Below are 12,928 nucleotides of genomic sequence, written 5' to 3'. Positions count from 1 at the left end.
GGACCTGGGACAAGGGAAGGGAGCAGGACTGCTGTCCTGCAGCTTGTCACTCTTGTAAGATACTGTTTAGTTCTCGAAAGCCCCAGCAGAAGGGGGAGATGCTTAAAGGATGGCTTTGGAAAAGAAGAGGAGCAGTGGATGGCAAGCTGCCTTACCCTTCCTGTGCACTAGGTCTGCTGGCCCTGGTTTTACTGTTTGGTCTCCTTTAAGTCTGGTTTGGGTTCCCACAGGATACATACGTAGGAGCTCTTTTTTTGTAAGCATCCAGTTTTGTCATCTGTAGGAAAGTCAGGTCTGTAAGAAAGTCAGGTCTTTGTTCTTCCTCATTGCCCCTGCGAACTGCACCAGTTCAGCTAGCTGGGCACAGAAACGGTGTGAGCAGAACTGAGCTCTTTAAACAATCACACATTCTGATGCCTTCCAAACAGGATGATTTCAGCAATTCATTTCAATCGCTCAGCCTTGCTCCAGCTGTTATGTCCTTGAGGAGATCCCATGAGGCCTTCACCATCTGTTCTTACAGGTTCTTCACTCTGCTAGACTGCCAAGGGGCAGTCCCTGAGAGGAGGGGTGTTCGGATGTGCAGCAGCAGAGCGTCAGGGACTTGTGATCTTCACTGGGTCTTCCCTAAGGATTGCAATTAAAGGGTTTTTAAATTCTGCAGGAATGTAAAGGATTTCTAAACATTGCAGCCCTTCTATTGCAAGGTGGCTAAAACACGGGCAGTGATCTTGCTCTCTGTGTGTTTATGTGGCTCCTAGTTGAAATCTTGAGAGATACCTGAAATTATAGCTTTGCTCTTCTTTGCTCTTCTGCCTGAGATATGTTTCAGGAATTGCTCTGAAGACTTTTTTCCTCCATCTGCATCATCTCCATTGCCAGCTCTTCACATTGACAGTCAAGCACTGTGAATTGAACCTGCAAGGAACAAAGACAAGGCTTATTCCAGAGCAGGAGGGCGATGAGCTTTGCCTCACCAAAATTGTCAGTGTTAGAAAGCAAGGGACTGGGGGTGTAGGCAAGAGCTTCCCCTCTCCTGCTGCAATGACAGCAGGAGCCCTTGGCCCTGCCAGTGGGCACATGTGCTCTTTGCTTTTGCTCCTGTTGCAGTGGAGTATGCACTAAGAATGGAACCAGCAGGCTTTGGAGCCCTTTGCCATCAGGAGAGTGGACAAGTGTTGGAGAATGGATGAGGGAACGCAGTCATGGCTCCATGGAGGAGCCTTGTGATTCAATCTTGACATAAGTTAGCCAGACTAGGCCGCGGTGGAAAATTTCGAGTTATGCTGGCAAGGGAGAAAAGAAGGTCGTGCTGACCTTGCACTGTGCAGGTAAACAGCTAAGAAGAAGTAAGAAAAACAGGATGGAACCCGGACCACGTAGCAGTATCTGGCATTGGGAAGCTGGTAAACAGCTGGACATCTGCAGGGCTTGGCCTTGAGGAGAAGGAGCTGTGATAAACAGCTAAGAAGAAGTAAGGAAAACAGGATGGAACCCGGACCACGTAGCAGTAACCGCAAGTAGGAGGAGTATGATAATGTAGTCTTTAGAGCTAAGCCAATGATTGTAAGACAAGTATGCATAAGGTAGAACTCAGTGTATAAATATGTGTAGGGTTTTGCAATAAAGTTGAAGCTTGCTTTATCAGTCACATTGAGTCGGCTGCTTGTCTTCCCTCGCTCGTCGCAGACAAGCTTCAGTGGCTACTGCAAAAATGGAGGGAAGCGGAGCTCCCCTTGGAGAGATCTGCAACAAAACAATCGTGCTGAGTCTTCTACGTCACTGAAAAGAACATGGGCTGGCAGTTGCGTACACTGTGTTGGGTCCCATTACCCTAGGCAATGTGTAGGTGCCAGGACCTGCAGGAGGAAGGGGAAGAGTGTGTGCATGAGCGTTCAGGGGAGATAAGAAACATCTAGGTCAAGAGAGAGGCAGAGGAGGAGGAACAATGTCTTCCCTCTTTCCCAGTGCCTCCATCTTCTGTCATGCTGCCCACGAGCCTGAGTTGCCAGTGCTTCTGTGGGACGAGATGAATTGGTCCTCTACCTGCAAGAGATAGGAAGGAAATACCCCTAACTGGTTGACTGGAACTTCCTGGCTGTGGTAAATCCATCTGCCCTCTGTAGCCCCATTTGACAAGAGCCTGCAGCAGAGTTTGAGGGTATCAGACCTTGGGGCTGAGAGAGGAACAAGACCATCTCTCAAGGGAGCCTGCATCCAGCAAGTAGCACTCCCCACTTGCTTCTCTGACAAAAAAGCTCTGGTGCTTGTTCTCATGAGGAGGGAGAAACAACCTCCGTGTCTGGATATCCCCATTTATGAAAGACAGTGGACAGAGACAGCGAACAGAGACAGCTCTTTGATAGGACTGCTCATGGGCAGGAGAGTCACAGAAAGGCCATGGGACAACAAAGGCCTTCTGTACAGACTCTGGCCATCCCTTGCAACTACAGACAGACCTGCCCCTCAGCACCTCTCCTCCCTGCCATGGCAGCGGTGGCCTCGCCAGCACCGTCCTGGTGGTGGAACCAGTATCTGGACCTCTGTCTCTTCTCCTGCTGCTCCGAGTGAGGTGCTCAGGGGCCAGGTGCCCTCCTTGACCCTGAAGTCCCCACTGTCCTGCTCCTTCCTGCCACTCATCCTGCTCCTGCAGGAGAAGGGGCTCTCAGCACGGTCCTAGCTGGGCATTTCCCAGCACCTCCTGGTGGAATGACTGGTGGTCCCAGTTGTGCTCCAGGAAGGGTTGTGGTAGGGCAGAAACAGCTCCAGGTGGCCTCAAGGGTGGGTGAAGCATCTTTGAGGAGAACGATAAAACTCGCAACAGCTCCTGAGCAATGTCCCACGTAGGAGATGTGACCTCTAGTGGGTTTTCAGCAGGCCCTGAGGCCATTCCAGGTGCCCCAGCTCTAAAACAACCCCATCAATGGCTCTTTCCAGCAGGATTTCTGCAGGGACATGGATCTCTGGAAAGCTTCTGACAGTGAGTGCAATACATGTGCACAAATTTCAACACCTAAAGGGTTGCCTAGCCTGTGGGTGTGTAGGGATCGTGACCATGGGTTCATGGGATTGTATGACACATAAGGATAAGGAGACTTTTACCCTCTAAATTTCTCTACTTAATACAGTTTTCCACTGTCTCCCACAGCATTCCCCTGGAGAAACTGGTGGCTTGTGGCTTAGACAGCTGTACTCTTCACTGGGTAAAAAAATGGCTGGACGGCCAAGTCCAGAGTGTTGTGGGGAATAGAGTTAAACCCAGTTGGCGGCCGGTCACAAGCAGTGTTCCCCAGGGCCCAGTTTTGGGGCCAGTCTTGTTTAATAGCTTTATTGGTGACCTGGATGAGGGGATCGAGTGCTCCCTCAGTAAGTTTTCAGATGACACCAAACTGGGCATGAGTGTTGGTCTGCTGGAGGGTAGGAGGGCTCTGCAGAGGGATCTGGACAGACTGGATCAAGGGGCCAAGGTCAACTGTATGAGGTTTAATAAGGCCAAGTGCCAGGTCCTGCACTTGTGTCACAGCAACCCCATGCAACACTACAGGCTTGGGGAAGAGTGGGGAAGAAGGCCAACACCATCCTGGCCTGTATCAGAAATAGTATGGCCAGCAGGAGCAGGGAAGTGATTGTGCTCCTGTACTCGGCACTGGTGAGGCCGCACCTTGAATCCTGTGTTCAGTGTTGGGCTCCTCACTACAAGAAGAACATTGAGATGTTGGAGTGTGTCCAAAGAAGGGCAATGAAGCTGGGGAGGGGTCTGGAGCACAAGTCTTATGAGTAGTGGCTGGGGGAACTGAGGTTGTTCAGTCTGGAGAAGAGGAGGCTGAGGAGAGCCCTCATTGCTCTCTACAACTACTTGAAAGGGCGTTGTAGTGAGGTGGGTGTTGGTCTCTTCTCCCAAGTAACCAGCGATAGGACGAGAGGAAATGGCCTCAAGTTGCGCCAGGGGGGGTTTAGATTGGATATTAGGAAAAATTTCTTTACTGAGAGTGTGGTCAAGCATTGGAACAGGCTGCCCAGGGAGGTGGTGGAGTCACCATCCCTGGAAGTGTTCAAAAAATGTGTAGACGTGGCACTTCAGGACTTCGTTTAGTGGGCATGGGGGTGTTGGGTTGATGGTTGGACTTGATGATCCTAAAGGTCTTTTCCAACCTTAATGATTCTGTGATTCTGTGAAAATAACTTTTCTTATCTCCTCCAGAAAAGAAAACCTTGACACTTCACCAGTTCCCACACATAAGACCACCAAGGTGTTTATTATCAAGGATAAAGTGAAGCCATGACATTTTGAACATTTTACTTTAAACAATGATATTTCTCTCCATTTTGCTTTTTTCTCCCTGCCACTCCACAAGCAGTGTCAGTGGAATGCACATCTTAAGACCCAGTTGGAATCTAGAGTTCTCATACTCAAGGGAACAAGAAGTGTCTTTTGCCTGTGCCACCCAGGTAGCTGTGGGTGCAGGTTATGGCTTTCCTGAGCAGTTTCCTGATCGCCTCCTTGACATCCCGGTTCCGCAGGCTGTAGATGAGGGGATTGACTAGGGGTGTGAGAATGGTGTAGAAAAAGGAGAAAAGTTTGTTGAGCTGCCTCAGCGGGGTTGTCCTGGGCAGCATGTAGACAACAAAGAGGGTGCCATAGAAAACAGTGACAACAGTGAGGTGAGAGGAGCAGGTAGAGAAGGCCTTCTGTCTGCCTGTGCTGGACGGGATCCTCAGAATGGCAGCTATGATGCACAAATAGGAGGCCAGTGTGAACAAGAAGGGGAAGATTAGGTCCAGAACACACAGCAGAAGGGTTGACAGCTTGAGCACTCTGGTGTCACTGCAGGTGAGCTCCAGCAATGGGGTAAAATCACAGAAGAAGTGGTCAATTGCCCTGGGACCACAGAACTGCAACTGGGATAAGGTGATTGTGACTACCACCAGCAGCAGTGAACCCCATAGCCAAGATGCAGCTGCCAGGTGTAAAGAGACCTTCCAGGTCATGAGGCTTGCATAGAGCAAGGGCTGGCATATGGCCAAGTACCGATCATAGGACATGGCTGCCAGCAGGTAGCACTCAGTAGTTGCAAAGGAAGCAAAGAAGTAGAACTGAGCCATGCAGCCGTGAGCTGAGATGGTGCTGTTCCCAGTCAAGAAGCTGGCCAGCAGCCGAGGCAGGATGGTGGAGCTGTAGCAGGTCTCCAAGGAGGACAGATTGCCCAGGAAGAAGTACATGGGGGTGTGCAGACGCTGGTCTGCCACCACCAGCACAACGATGAGGATGTTCCCAACCATGGTGACCAAGTAGATCATAAGCAAGAGGAGAAAGAGCAGGTTCTGGAGTGTGGGGACATCACTTATTCCCAGCAGCACAAAATCCGTGGATGGTGTCGTGTTATCCCTTTCCCTTTCAGCCATGCAGTGTTGTTTGTCTTTTATTTCCTCAGTTGCCACAAAGAGGGGCTACAAGAAAGAAACTCATTTCAGGGTTTAACTTCAAGATTGTGAGAAGAAAAGAGAAGAGAGGGAAGGGAAGGGAAGGGGAGAGGAACCTACAATGATTATCTCGTCCAACTGCCCAACCACTTCAGGGCTGACCAAAACTTAAAGCATAGTATTAAGGGCGTTGTCCAAATGCCTCTTGAACACGGTCAGGCATGGGGCATCGACCACCTCTCCAGAAAACCTGTGCCAGTATTTGACCACCCTCTCAGTAAAGAAATGCTTCCTAATGTCAATGTCCCCTGACGCAGCTTTGAACGGTTGTGACACATCATATCACCACATACCAGTGATATGAGATCTCCTTTTGTGTAAGACACTGTTCTCTTCTCATTAGCTTTATGTATTTCATGCCTAGTGAAAGCAGAAGAAAAATGTTCTTCCCGTTGGGTAAAGAATGCTCATCCCAGCAGAACCACTGCAGGTTATACGGGTGACCTGCCCAATGGAAGTTCTTTCTCACCGCGGAATATATGCACATATATATCTATGATGTGCATTTGCTCACACAGAAAGAGACAACGTTCATACGCCGGTGGGTATGCGCAGGTAGATGTGTTATACACACATCACAGTGTGAGTGGCCACAACTCTCTGAAACACATGAGGAGGAACAGATTCCCACCCCACTTCTTACCCACCACCCAACAGGCCAACTTCTTCCACTGTGAAAGGGTAGATCAACATGGTATAGTTGAAGATGTCCCTGCTCATTGCAGGGGAGTTGGACTAGACGACCTTAAAAGATCCCTTCCAACCCAAAGATTCTATGATTCTATGGTTCTATCATCAGGAGTTACTGCCTCAGAGTAACAAGGGACTGTGCTGTGGGACTGACAGAGATCGATCCTGAAAACCACAAAGAGCACCGCAGGATAAAGGATACATTGAAATACAAGAAATTCCATTTAAAGATAGGGTGGTCAAACACTGGAACAGCTGCCCAGAGAGGTTATGGAGGCTCCATCCTTGTGGGCATTAAAAACTCGAATGGACATGGTCCTGAGCCACATTCTATAGCTAATCTTGCATTCAGGAGCGGGGTTGGACCAGATGCTATCCTGGGGCGGCTTCCAAGCCCAGCTTCTCTGTGATTCTGTGAATGAAAGCTGCTGGGCAGAACCCTTTGCTTCACTTTTTCCCCTCCTCAGCAGTGGTTCCTGATGGCTTTGGGACTGCCTCCCTGCAAATCCCAGCCCAGCAGCAGGACCTCCGCCTGGCCAGCTGTGCTTGTGGGGTTCCCTTGAGGAGGTGGGAAACTGAGCAGGGGCTCTGGGGACATGAGCCTCAGTGCGTGAAAAGCACGAGAAAGCTCGTGCCCAAAAAACACAGCTTGCTGCACCAGCAGTGTCCGCCAAGTGTCTAATACCCACCTCTTGTGCTGGAATATAGTTCTTCCAGCAGGAAACAGGAACGGTTCTGAGAGTTTGCCAAAAGGTGCTCAGAGTAACGGATACCGGCAGCCCTCTCCACTGCATGGGAGTGACCAAGCTGAGAGTTAGAGAACAAAGCCTTATGGTAATTCTGAGAGTGAGAAAACAAGCAAAACCCATCAACAACAACAACAACAAAATCAAGAGAGAACTGAAATAGCCCTGTGAATGATGAAGGGCACAGGCAATCTGGACCCACACAACCCGCCCAAACGCTCCCTCTCACTCGCTCCTACGGTGGGAGGGTGTCCCAGGGCTGTCCCTGGGACCTCACTGTATAGTTCCAGGGCCTCAGGCATGTCTGGGAGAAGGTATGGTATGGCTCCAGGAACCCAAGGGCAAGGTTGCTGGGGTGGGAAGACATGCAGTAAAGGACAAGGCTGAGACTCACGTTTCTATGCTCTGATTTCTTCTGGTCAAAAACCCAGCAGCTTGACTAACAAAACACCCAGCCTTCACTCACCCTCAGCACATCCACCACAAAACTGCAGTCCTAGTCATGAAGCAGTGACATCTGCTCTCATGGATCATGGCAATGAAGTCCAAAGTCGAGGTCTCACCTTCTGCCTCTTCCTTACCCGTTCTTCACTGCTCAAACCACAACGCAAACCCTAAGCCAGTGGCTGGCATTACCCTGACATTCTCCCAGCAGCTCCTTAAGGTGATTCTGCAGCTGCATCTTAAGGCTCCCTGCTCCCTGAAGTGTCCCACAGTTTAGAGCAGAAAGGAGACTCTAAAAGTTCCTGCTGCAGTGTGTGCCTCCTGAGGATTTGCAGAGAATAAAAACATTATAATTGCCTCCCTGGTGGGATGGAAGCTCCAAGGTGGTAGAGACTGCGTCAACAGCTCCAAGCAGTGCTGAGCCCCCTGGAAACATGATGTAAACTGAGGCAGGGCAACTGAACCAGGGGCATCTCTGAATCTGGTGAGAAGGACAGGAAAGTCCCCAGAAACGGGATTCGCCTCACTTCCCTTCTGCATCTTCATCAACTCACGCAGCATTAGAAAGCCTCGGACCTTCCGAGGCAGAGCAGCCTGGCTTGTTGGGAGCTGAAGGTAGCAGAGCAGTCGGTATGTCCTTCCAGACCGGATTCCTCTCTCCGGCACGGGAGGGGTACAGGAGCCTCCCTTGTCCTCCTCCCACGTGGGCGTGACTCCTTCCCACCCTGCTGGACGTGCAGTTTGGGAAAACTCTTTCCTCTGCCTCTGCCCAGGCTGGACAGGCAGGAGAGGGAGCCCAGTGGACACAGACATTTGTCTTGTTGCTCCTAGGGTCAAGAGATAGGAATCACAGTTTCTGTTGGGAGCCTCACACGGACATGTAAGTGCTGGAGATCCAAGTCCAGGCGGGACATAGGCCCTCCTCATCCTGGTGGTGATGGTCCAGGAAGAGGGCGAGCTCTTTTGCCAGCACAGTTTCTGTCCTTTCTCTGGACACTGAATGCTTGTGTTATGTTTCTCTGCTCCATGCAGAGATGCAGATACCCAAAGGCATCAGTAGTGGCCCCAGGAGCCCGTGCCCAGGCTGTCCCATCCCACTTCTGCTTGTCGAATGTCATCTGTATGGCGTTTACCCTCCAGCTGGCCCCCAGCCTTCCCACCTAATTCGGTTGCCAATGAAGCCCTCAGTGGGCTGCGTCGGCTCACTGCTTTGCAAACGTGGCTGCACAGGTTGCAACCACGCAATCATGGTGCGTGGTGGCAACGGAGACAAACTGCCTCCTGCTCTTGCCTCCCACCTGGCTGGCTCGTCTGCAGGAAAGCTCATCTGATGAGCTAGAGGCCTGAGGCACTGGCATCTGCTCCGGCTGAGCAAGCCAGGTTCTTCGGCAGGGACACTGACCACGCGATGTACAGAAACGAGTACAAGTTTTATTTAATCACCACTGTAATTTTAATTTGAGCTGCTAGTTTTGATTAAGGTACTAATTCAAGGTGCCTCTTATATTCTTTCAATGTGAGAATATTCTTTGCTTTGCTATATCAAAAATATATCATGGTCCTTGAAATATGAGAAACATACCAAAAATATTATATATATTTTTGATACCCCTTGACACGTTATAGCCAAGAATATATATACATACATACACATACTTCTGTGTATACATACATACCTGTATGTAAAGAATATACTTGGTTATGTTATAGGCTTTCTTATGTTGCTAGGTATCTATATGTCTCTAGATATTAACTGTCATTACCCCAGGCATCCCCAGCTGCAGGAGAAAATACATGGAGTGAAGCCAGCTCCGGTCTGTAACACTCTCACAACTTTTTAAAGAGAGTTTTGGTCTTTAGCAGCCAAATGGTGGGCTAAGGCACACCTACACCCCCTGATTAGTCTGTCCAGCCCAGGAGCTGCAGAGCTAGTAGTTTCCCTGCCACCAAACCATTTGTTGAGTTAAAACATTCTCACAGTTTTTGACACACACCCATGATTATTTTATGTAGCTGATGGGGAAGGACGGAGAGGGGGAAGTTCAGCCCTCCTGCTCCCCGGTTTATCTTGAAGAAGCTATAGTTTTGTGCCCTTGCACATCACTACTGATGTTCAGGAGAGCATCCCAACTCCCTCCCTCACATGCACTCCAGATGTGGGGTGCTCATAGATGCTCAGATGGATTTGGGGGCTGTAGCAGCCGCCTTTCCCAGCTCCACACTCAGAGATTTGTCTCTGGGAGATACTACAGCTGGAAAGAGGGCTGTGGCCTAGGATGGCCAGACTTCAGGAGACGCAGACATGGACAATGCCACCTCCTACCCATGGCCATCCCCTTCCCATCACTGGCACTATGAGGGATTTGTCTTTGTGGACATCCCTAAAGGTGTGAGTGGCTTTTGAAAGGCCATGAGCCATCACTGAATCCCTGTGGAAATATATGAGGTCTCGAGGGACAGCTCACATCCCCCGAACCATTGAAAAGGGAGGGATCAGCCACGAGCTGTTGCAGGGAGCTTCCTCCACACTTTGGCAGAGAGAGGCTGGATCCTGCGGGGAGTGACTCGTCCTGCCTGTCGCGGCCCTGAGGGCACTTACACGGGCACTCGGAGTGTGCCTGAGCAGCCCTGCCTGGTGCCTCCATCCACACCCCCAGCCCCTGGGCAGCTCTGTTGATGCTCTGGCCTAGGACTTCAGGCCTTGCATGAGCTGTGTTGTATGCATGTGTACCTCTGCCCTTGTCTCCTGGATGCATCTTGAACCTTTGTTTTAACTTCATCCCCAGCCTTGTCTCTGGCCCTATCAGCTGCTGCTACTGAAGTTACCCCCCTTGATGGGTACAGGACCTTGCCTATTCTGGCACCGTTGAGGGAAGAGGATCAGGTTGAAGACAGACCTAAGACCATTGGGCCTGATGGTTTGCATCCACAGGTGCCCAGGGAGCTGGCTGATGTCATTGCAAGGCCACTCTCTACTATCTTTGAAAGATCATGTCCAGTGAAGAAAGTTCCTGAAAACTGCAAGACAGTAAATGCCACACAAGTCTTCTTGGAAGGTAAAAAGGAAGATCCAGGATGACTTCCATCCCTGGAAGCTGATGGAGAAAATCCTCCTGGAAAGCACGTGCAACCATTTGAAGGACAAGAAGGTGATTTAGAACAGCCTTCTAAAATGAGGTGACTCGCTTGCTAGACCAGGGGAGAGCAGTGGATGTTGTTCATCATGACTTCAGTAAGGTCTTTGATCCTCATAGCCAAGCTGACAAAGTATGGGTCAGATAACTAGGCAGTGCAGTGGGTTGAAAGCTGGCTGGACCCAGAGGATTGTGACGAAAGGCTTGAAGTCCGGCTCGGGTCACTTGTGGTGTCCCCAGGGGCTGCTGTTGTTTGGCATAGTAATTTTTAAGGTCTGTATTCATGGATTGTACGAATACGGGCTAGGTTAGGGGTAATTTTCTTCACAGTAGCTTGTCTGGAGCAATGTTTTGGATTTGTGAGGCAAACAGGGTTGGTACCACAGGGATGTTTCATCTATGGCTGCGCAGTGCTTACACAGCGTCAAGGCCTTTGCTGCTTCCGATACTGGCCAACCAGCGAGTAGGCTGGGGGCACACAAGAAGTTGAGAGGGGACACAGCCGCAACAGCTGACCCCAGCTGACCAAAGGGATATCCCATAGCATATGATGTCATGCTCAGCAATAAAAGTGGTGGGGAGGGAGGTTTGCCAGTGCTGCTGTTCCTCAGGGACTGGCAGGGCACGGTTTGGTTGGTGGCAAGCAACTGAGGGGGTTTTTTGTATCACTTGTTTGTCTTGGTTTTGTTTCTTTTCCTCTTTGTTCTTTTTTGGTTTAATTTTTTGGTTTGATGTTATTGTTATTAAATATGTCTTTATCTCAACTCTTGGGTTTTCCCACTTTTACCCTTCCAATTCTCTTCCCTATCCACTGCGTGGGGGTGTGAGTGAGCAGTTTTGTTTGGCCTTTAGTGGGCTTTAATCACGACAGTCCTTTTTAGTGCCCAGTGTGGGGCTCAAATGATTTGATGTAACGACAGCATATGACCACAGCGTATTAGAGAGAACTTAGAGTATCTATTTAATAGTTGCTGGTCACGATATTGACTTACCTGTTCTCGATATTGGTTTATCTGATCTGTGCCATGCTCCCTCTTTGGCTGTACATGTTAAAGACTGGTTTTGGCTTTTGCAGTTTGCTGTGCTCTGTTGTGCCTGGTGGTGTTTTGCCTGCGAGAATGAACATAAAAGCACTGGCCTTGGGCTTAATCTGGGACTTGGGCCCTTCACTGATGCCATCCCTGTTCTTTGGGAAGCATGTCATGAAGACAATTAACAATTTCCCTTTTCCCCTTTTCTCCTCTGAGAATCAATCAGTGGAGGAAACACAGACTGGCATCTTCACCACCTTCTCCTGTGTGGTATAAACCGGGGGAGTTGGCTGGGGAGGCACTGCAGCTCGGAAACTAACTGAGCATCGATCAGTGGGTGCTGTGCATCACTTGTTTTGTGTTTTCTCTTATCATTATTATTATCATTATTATTATTCTCCCCCCCACCTCATTCTTTTAAACTGTCTTATCTCAACACACGAGTTCTACCCTTTTTCTTTTCCGATTGTCTCCTCCATCCCACTGGTGGCGGGGAGGGTGAATGAACGGCTGTGTGGTTGTTTTAGCTATCTGCCAGGTTAAACCACAATAAACTTACACTTATAAAATAAGGGAGGACTGGTCAGGGAAGTGACGGCTCAGGGCAGCCTAGGCTGCAATGATCATGAGTTGGTGGAATTGAGGATCCTGTAAGGAGAGCGCAGTTTGACAGGCAGGATCACAGACCTGGACTTCAGGAGAGCCGGCTTTGGCATCTTCAAGAATCTCTTTGGAGAATCTCTTGGGATATAACTCAGAAAAGAGATCCAAGACAGCTGTTTAATATTCAAGGATCACATCCTCCATGTTCAAGAATGGTCTGTCCTGATGAGCAAGAGATCAAGCAAAGGCAGCAGGAGTCCTGCATAGATGATCAAGGAGCTCCTGGCAAAATTCAAACTTCTAAAAAAAAATGTAGAAGAGAAAGAAGCAGAGACAGGTGACCCAAGAGGAATACAGAGACACTGTTGATCATGCAGAGATAGTGCTGGGAAAGCCAAAGCCCATCTGGAGTTGAATCTGGAGAGGGTTTCTACAAATGGTAGTGAAAGGGTGAAGGACTTGCACAAGTAGAGCAGCAGTAAAAAGAAGACCAAGGAAAATGTAGGCCCCCTGTTTAATGGGACAAGGAACTTGCTGATGAAGGACATGGAAAAGTCCAAAGGATTCAGTGCCTTTTTCACCTCCATCTTCACTGGTAAGACCATTCTTCAGGAAGTCCTGTCTCCTGAGAGCAGAGGAACAAGGAGCAAGGAAGGCTGACCCTTGGGTAACTCACAGGGAATCGCAAAATCACAGAACAGTTGAAGTTGGAAGGGACTTCTGAAGGGAGAGTGTAAAGACAGAGCCAAGCTCTTTTCCGTGTTTCCTACTGACAAGACCAGAGGCAATGGGCACAAAC

At 49.5% G+C, this 12,928-nt stretch overlaps 1 protein-coding gene across 1 annotated transcript; it reads right to left on the bottom strand.

Annotated features, from left to right (window-relative positions):
* Nucleotides 1-4,410: 4,410 nt before the first annotated feature.
* Nucleotides 4,411-5,403, bottom strand: LOC104628188 (olfactory receptor 11A1-like). Its single transcript, XM_010296691.1, has one exon. The coding sequence runs from the start codon at nucleotides 5,401-5,403 to the stop codon at nucleotides 4,411-4,413; it is 993 nt and encodes a 330-aa protein (XP_010294993.1).
* Between the last annotated feature and the right edge of the window lie 7,525 nt (nucleotides 5,404-12,928).

The sequence above is a fragment of the Phaethon lepturus genome, unplaced genomic scaffold (assembly GCF_000687285.1).
Source record: "Phaethon lepturus isolate BGI_N335 unplaced genomic scaffold, ASM68728v1 scaffold4581, whole genome shotgun sequence".
Classification (NCBI taxonomy): Eukaryota; Metazoa; Chordata; class Aves; order Phaethontiformes; family Phaethontidae; genus Phaethon; species Phaethon lepturus.
This window is presented reverse-complemented; position numbering and strand designations above follow the sequence as displayed.

Excerpts from the sequence above, each read along its gene's own strand:
- LOC104628188 (XM_010296691.1), bottom strand. The coding sequence starts at position 5,403 with ATGGCTGAAAGGGAAAGGGATAACACGACACCATCCACGGATTTTGTG.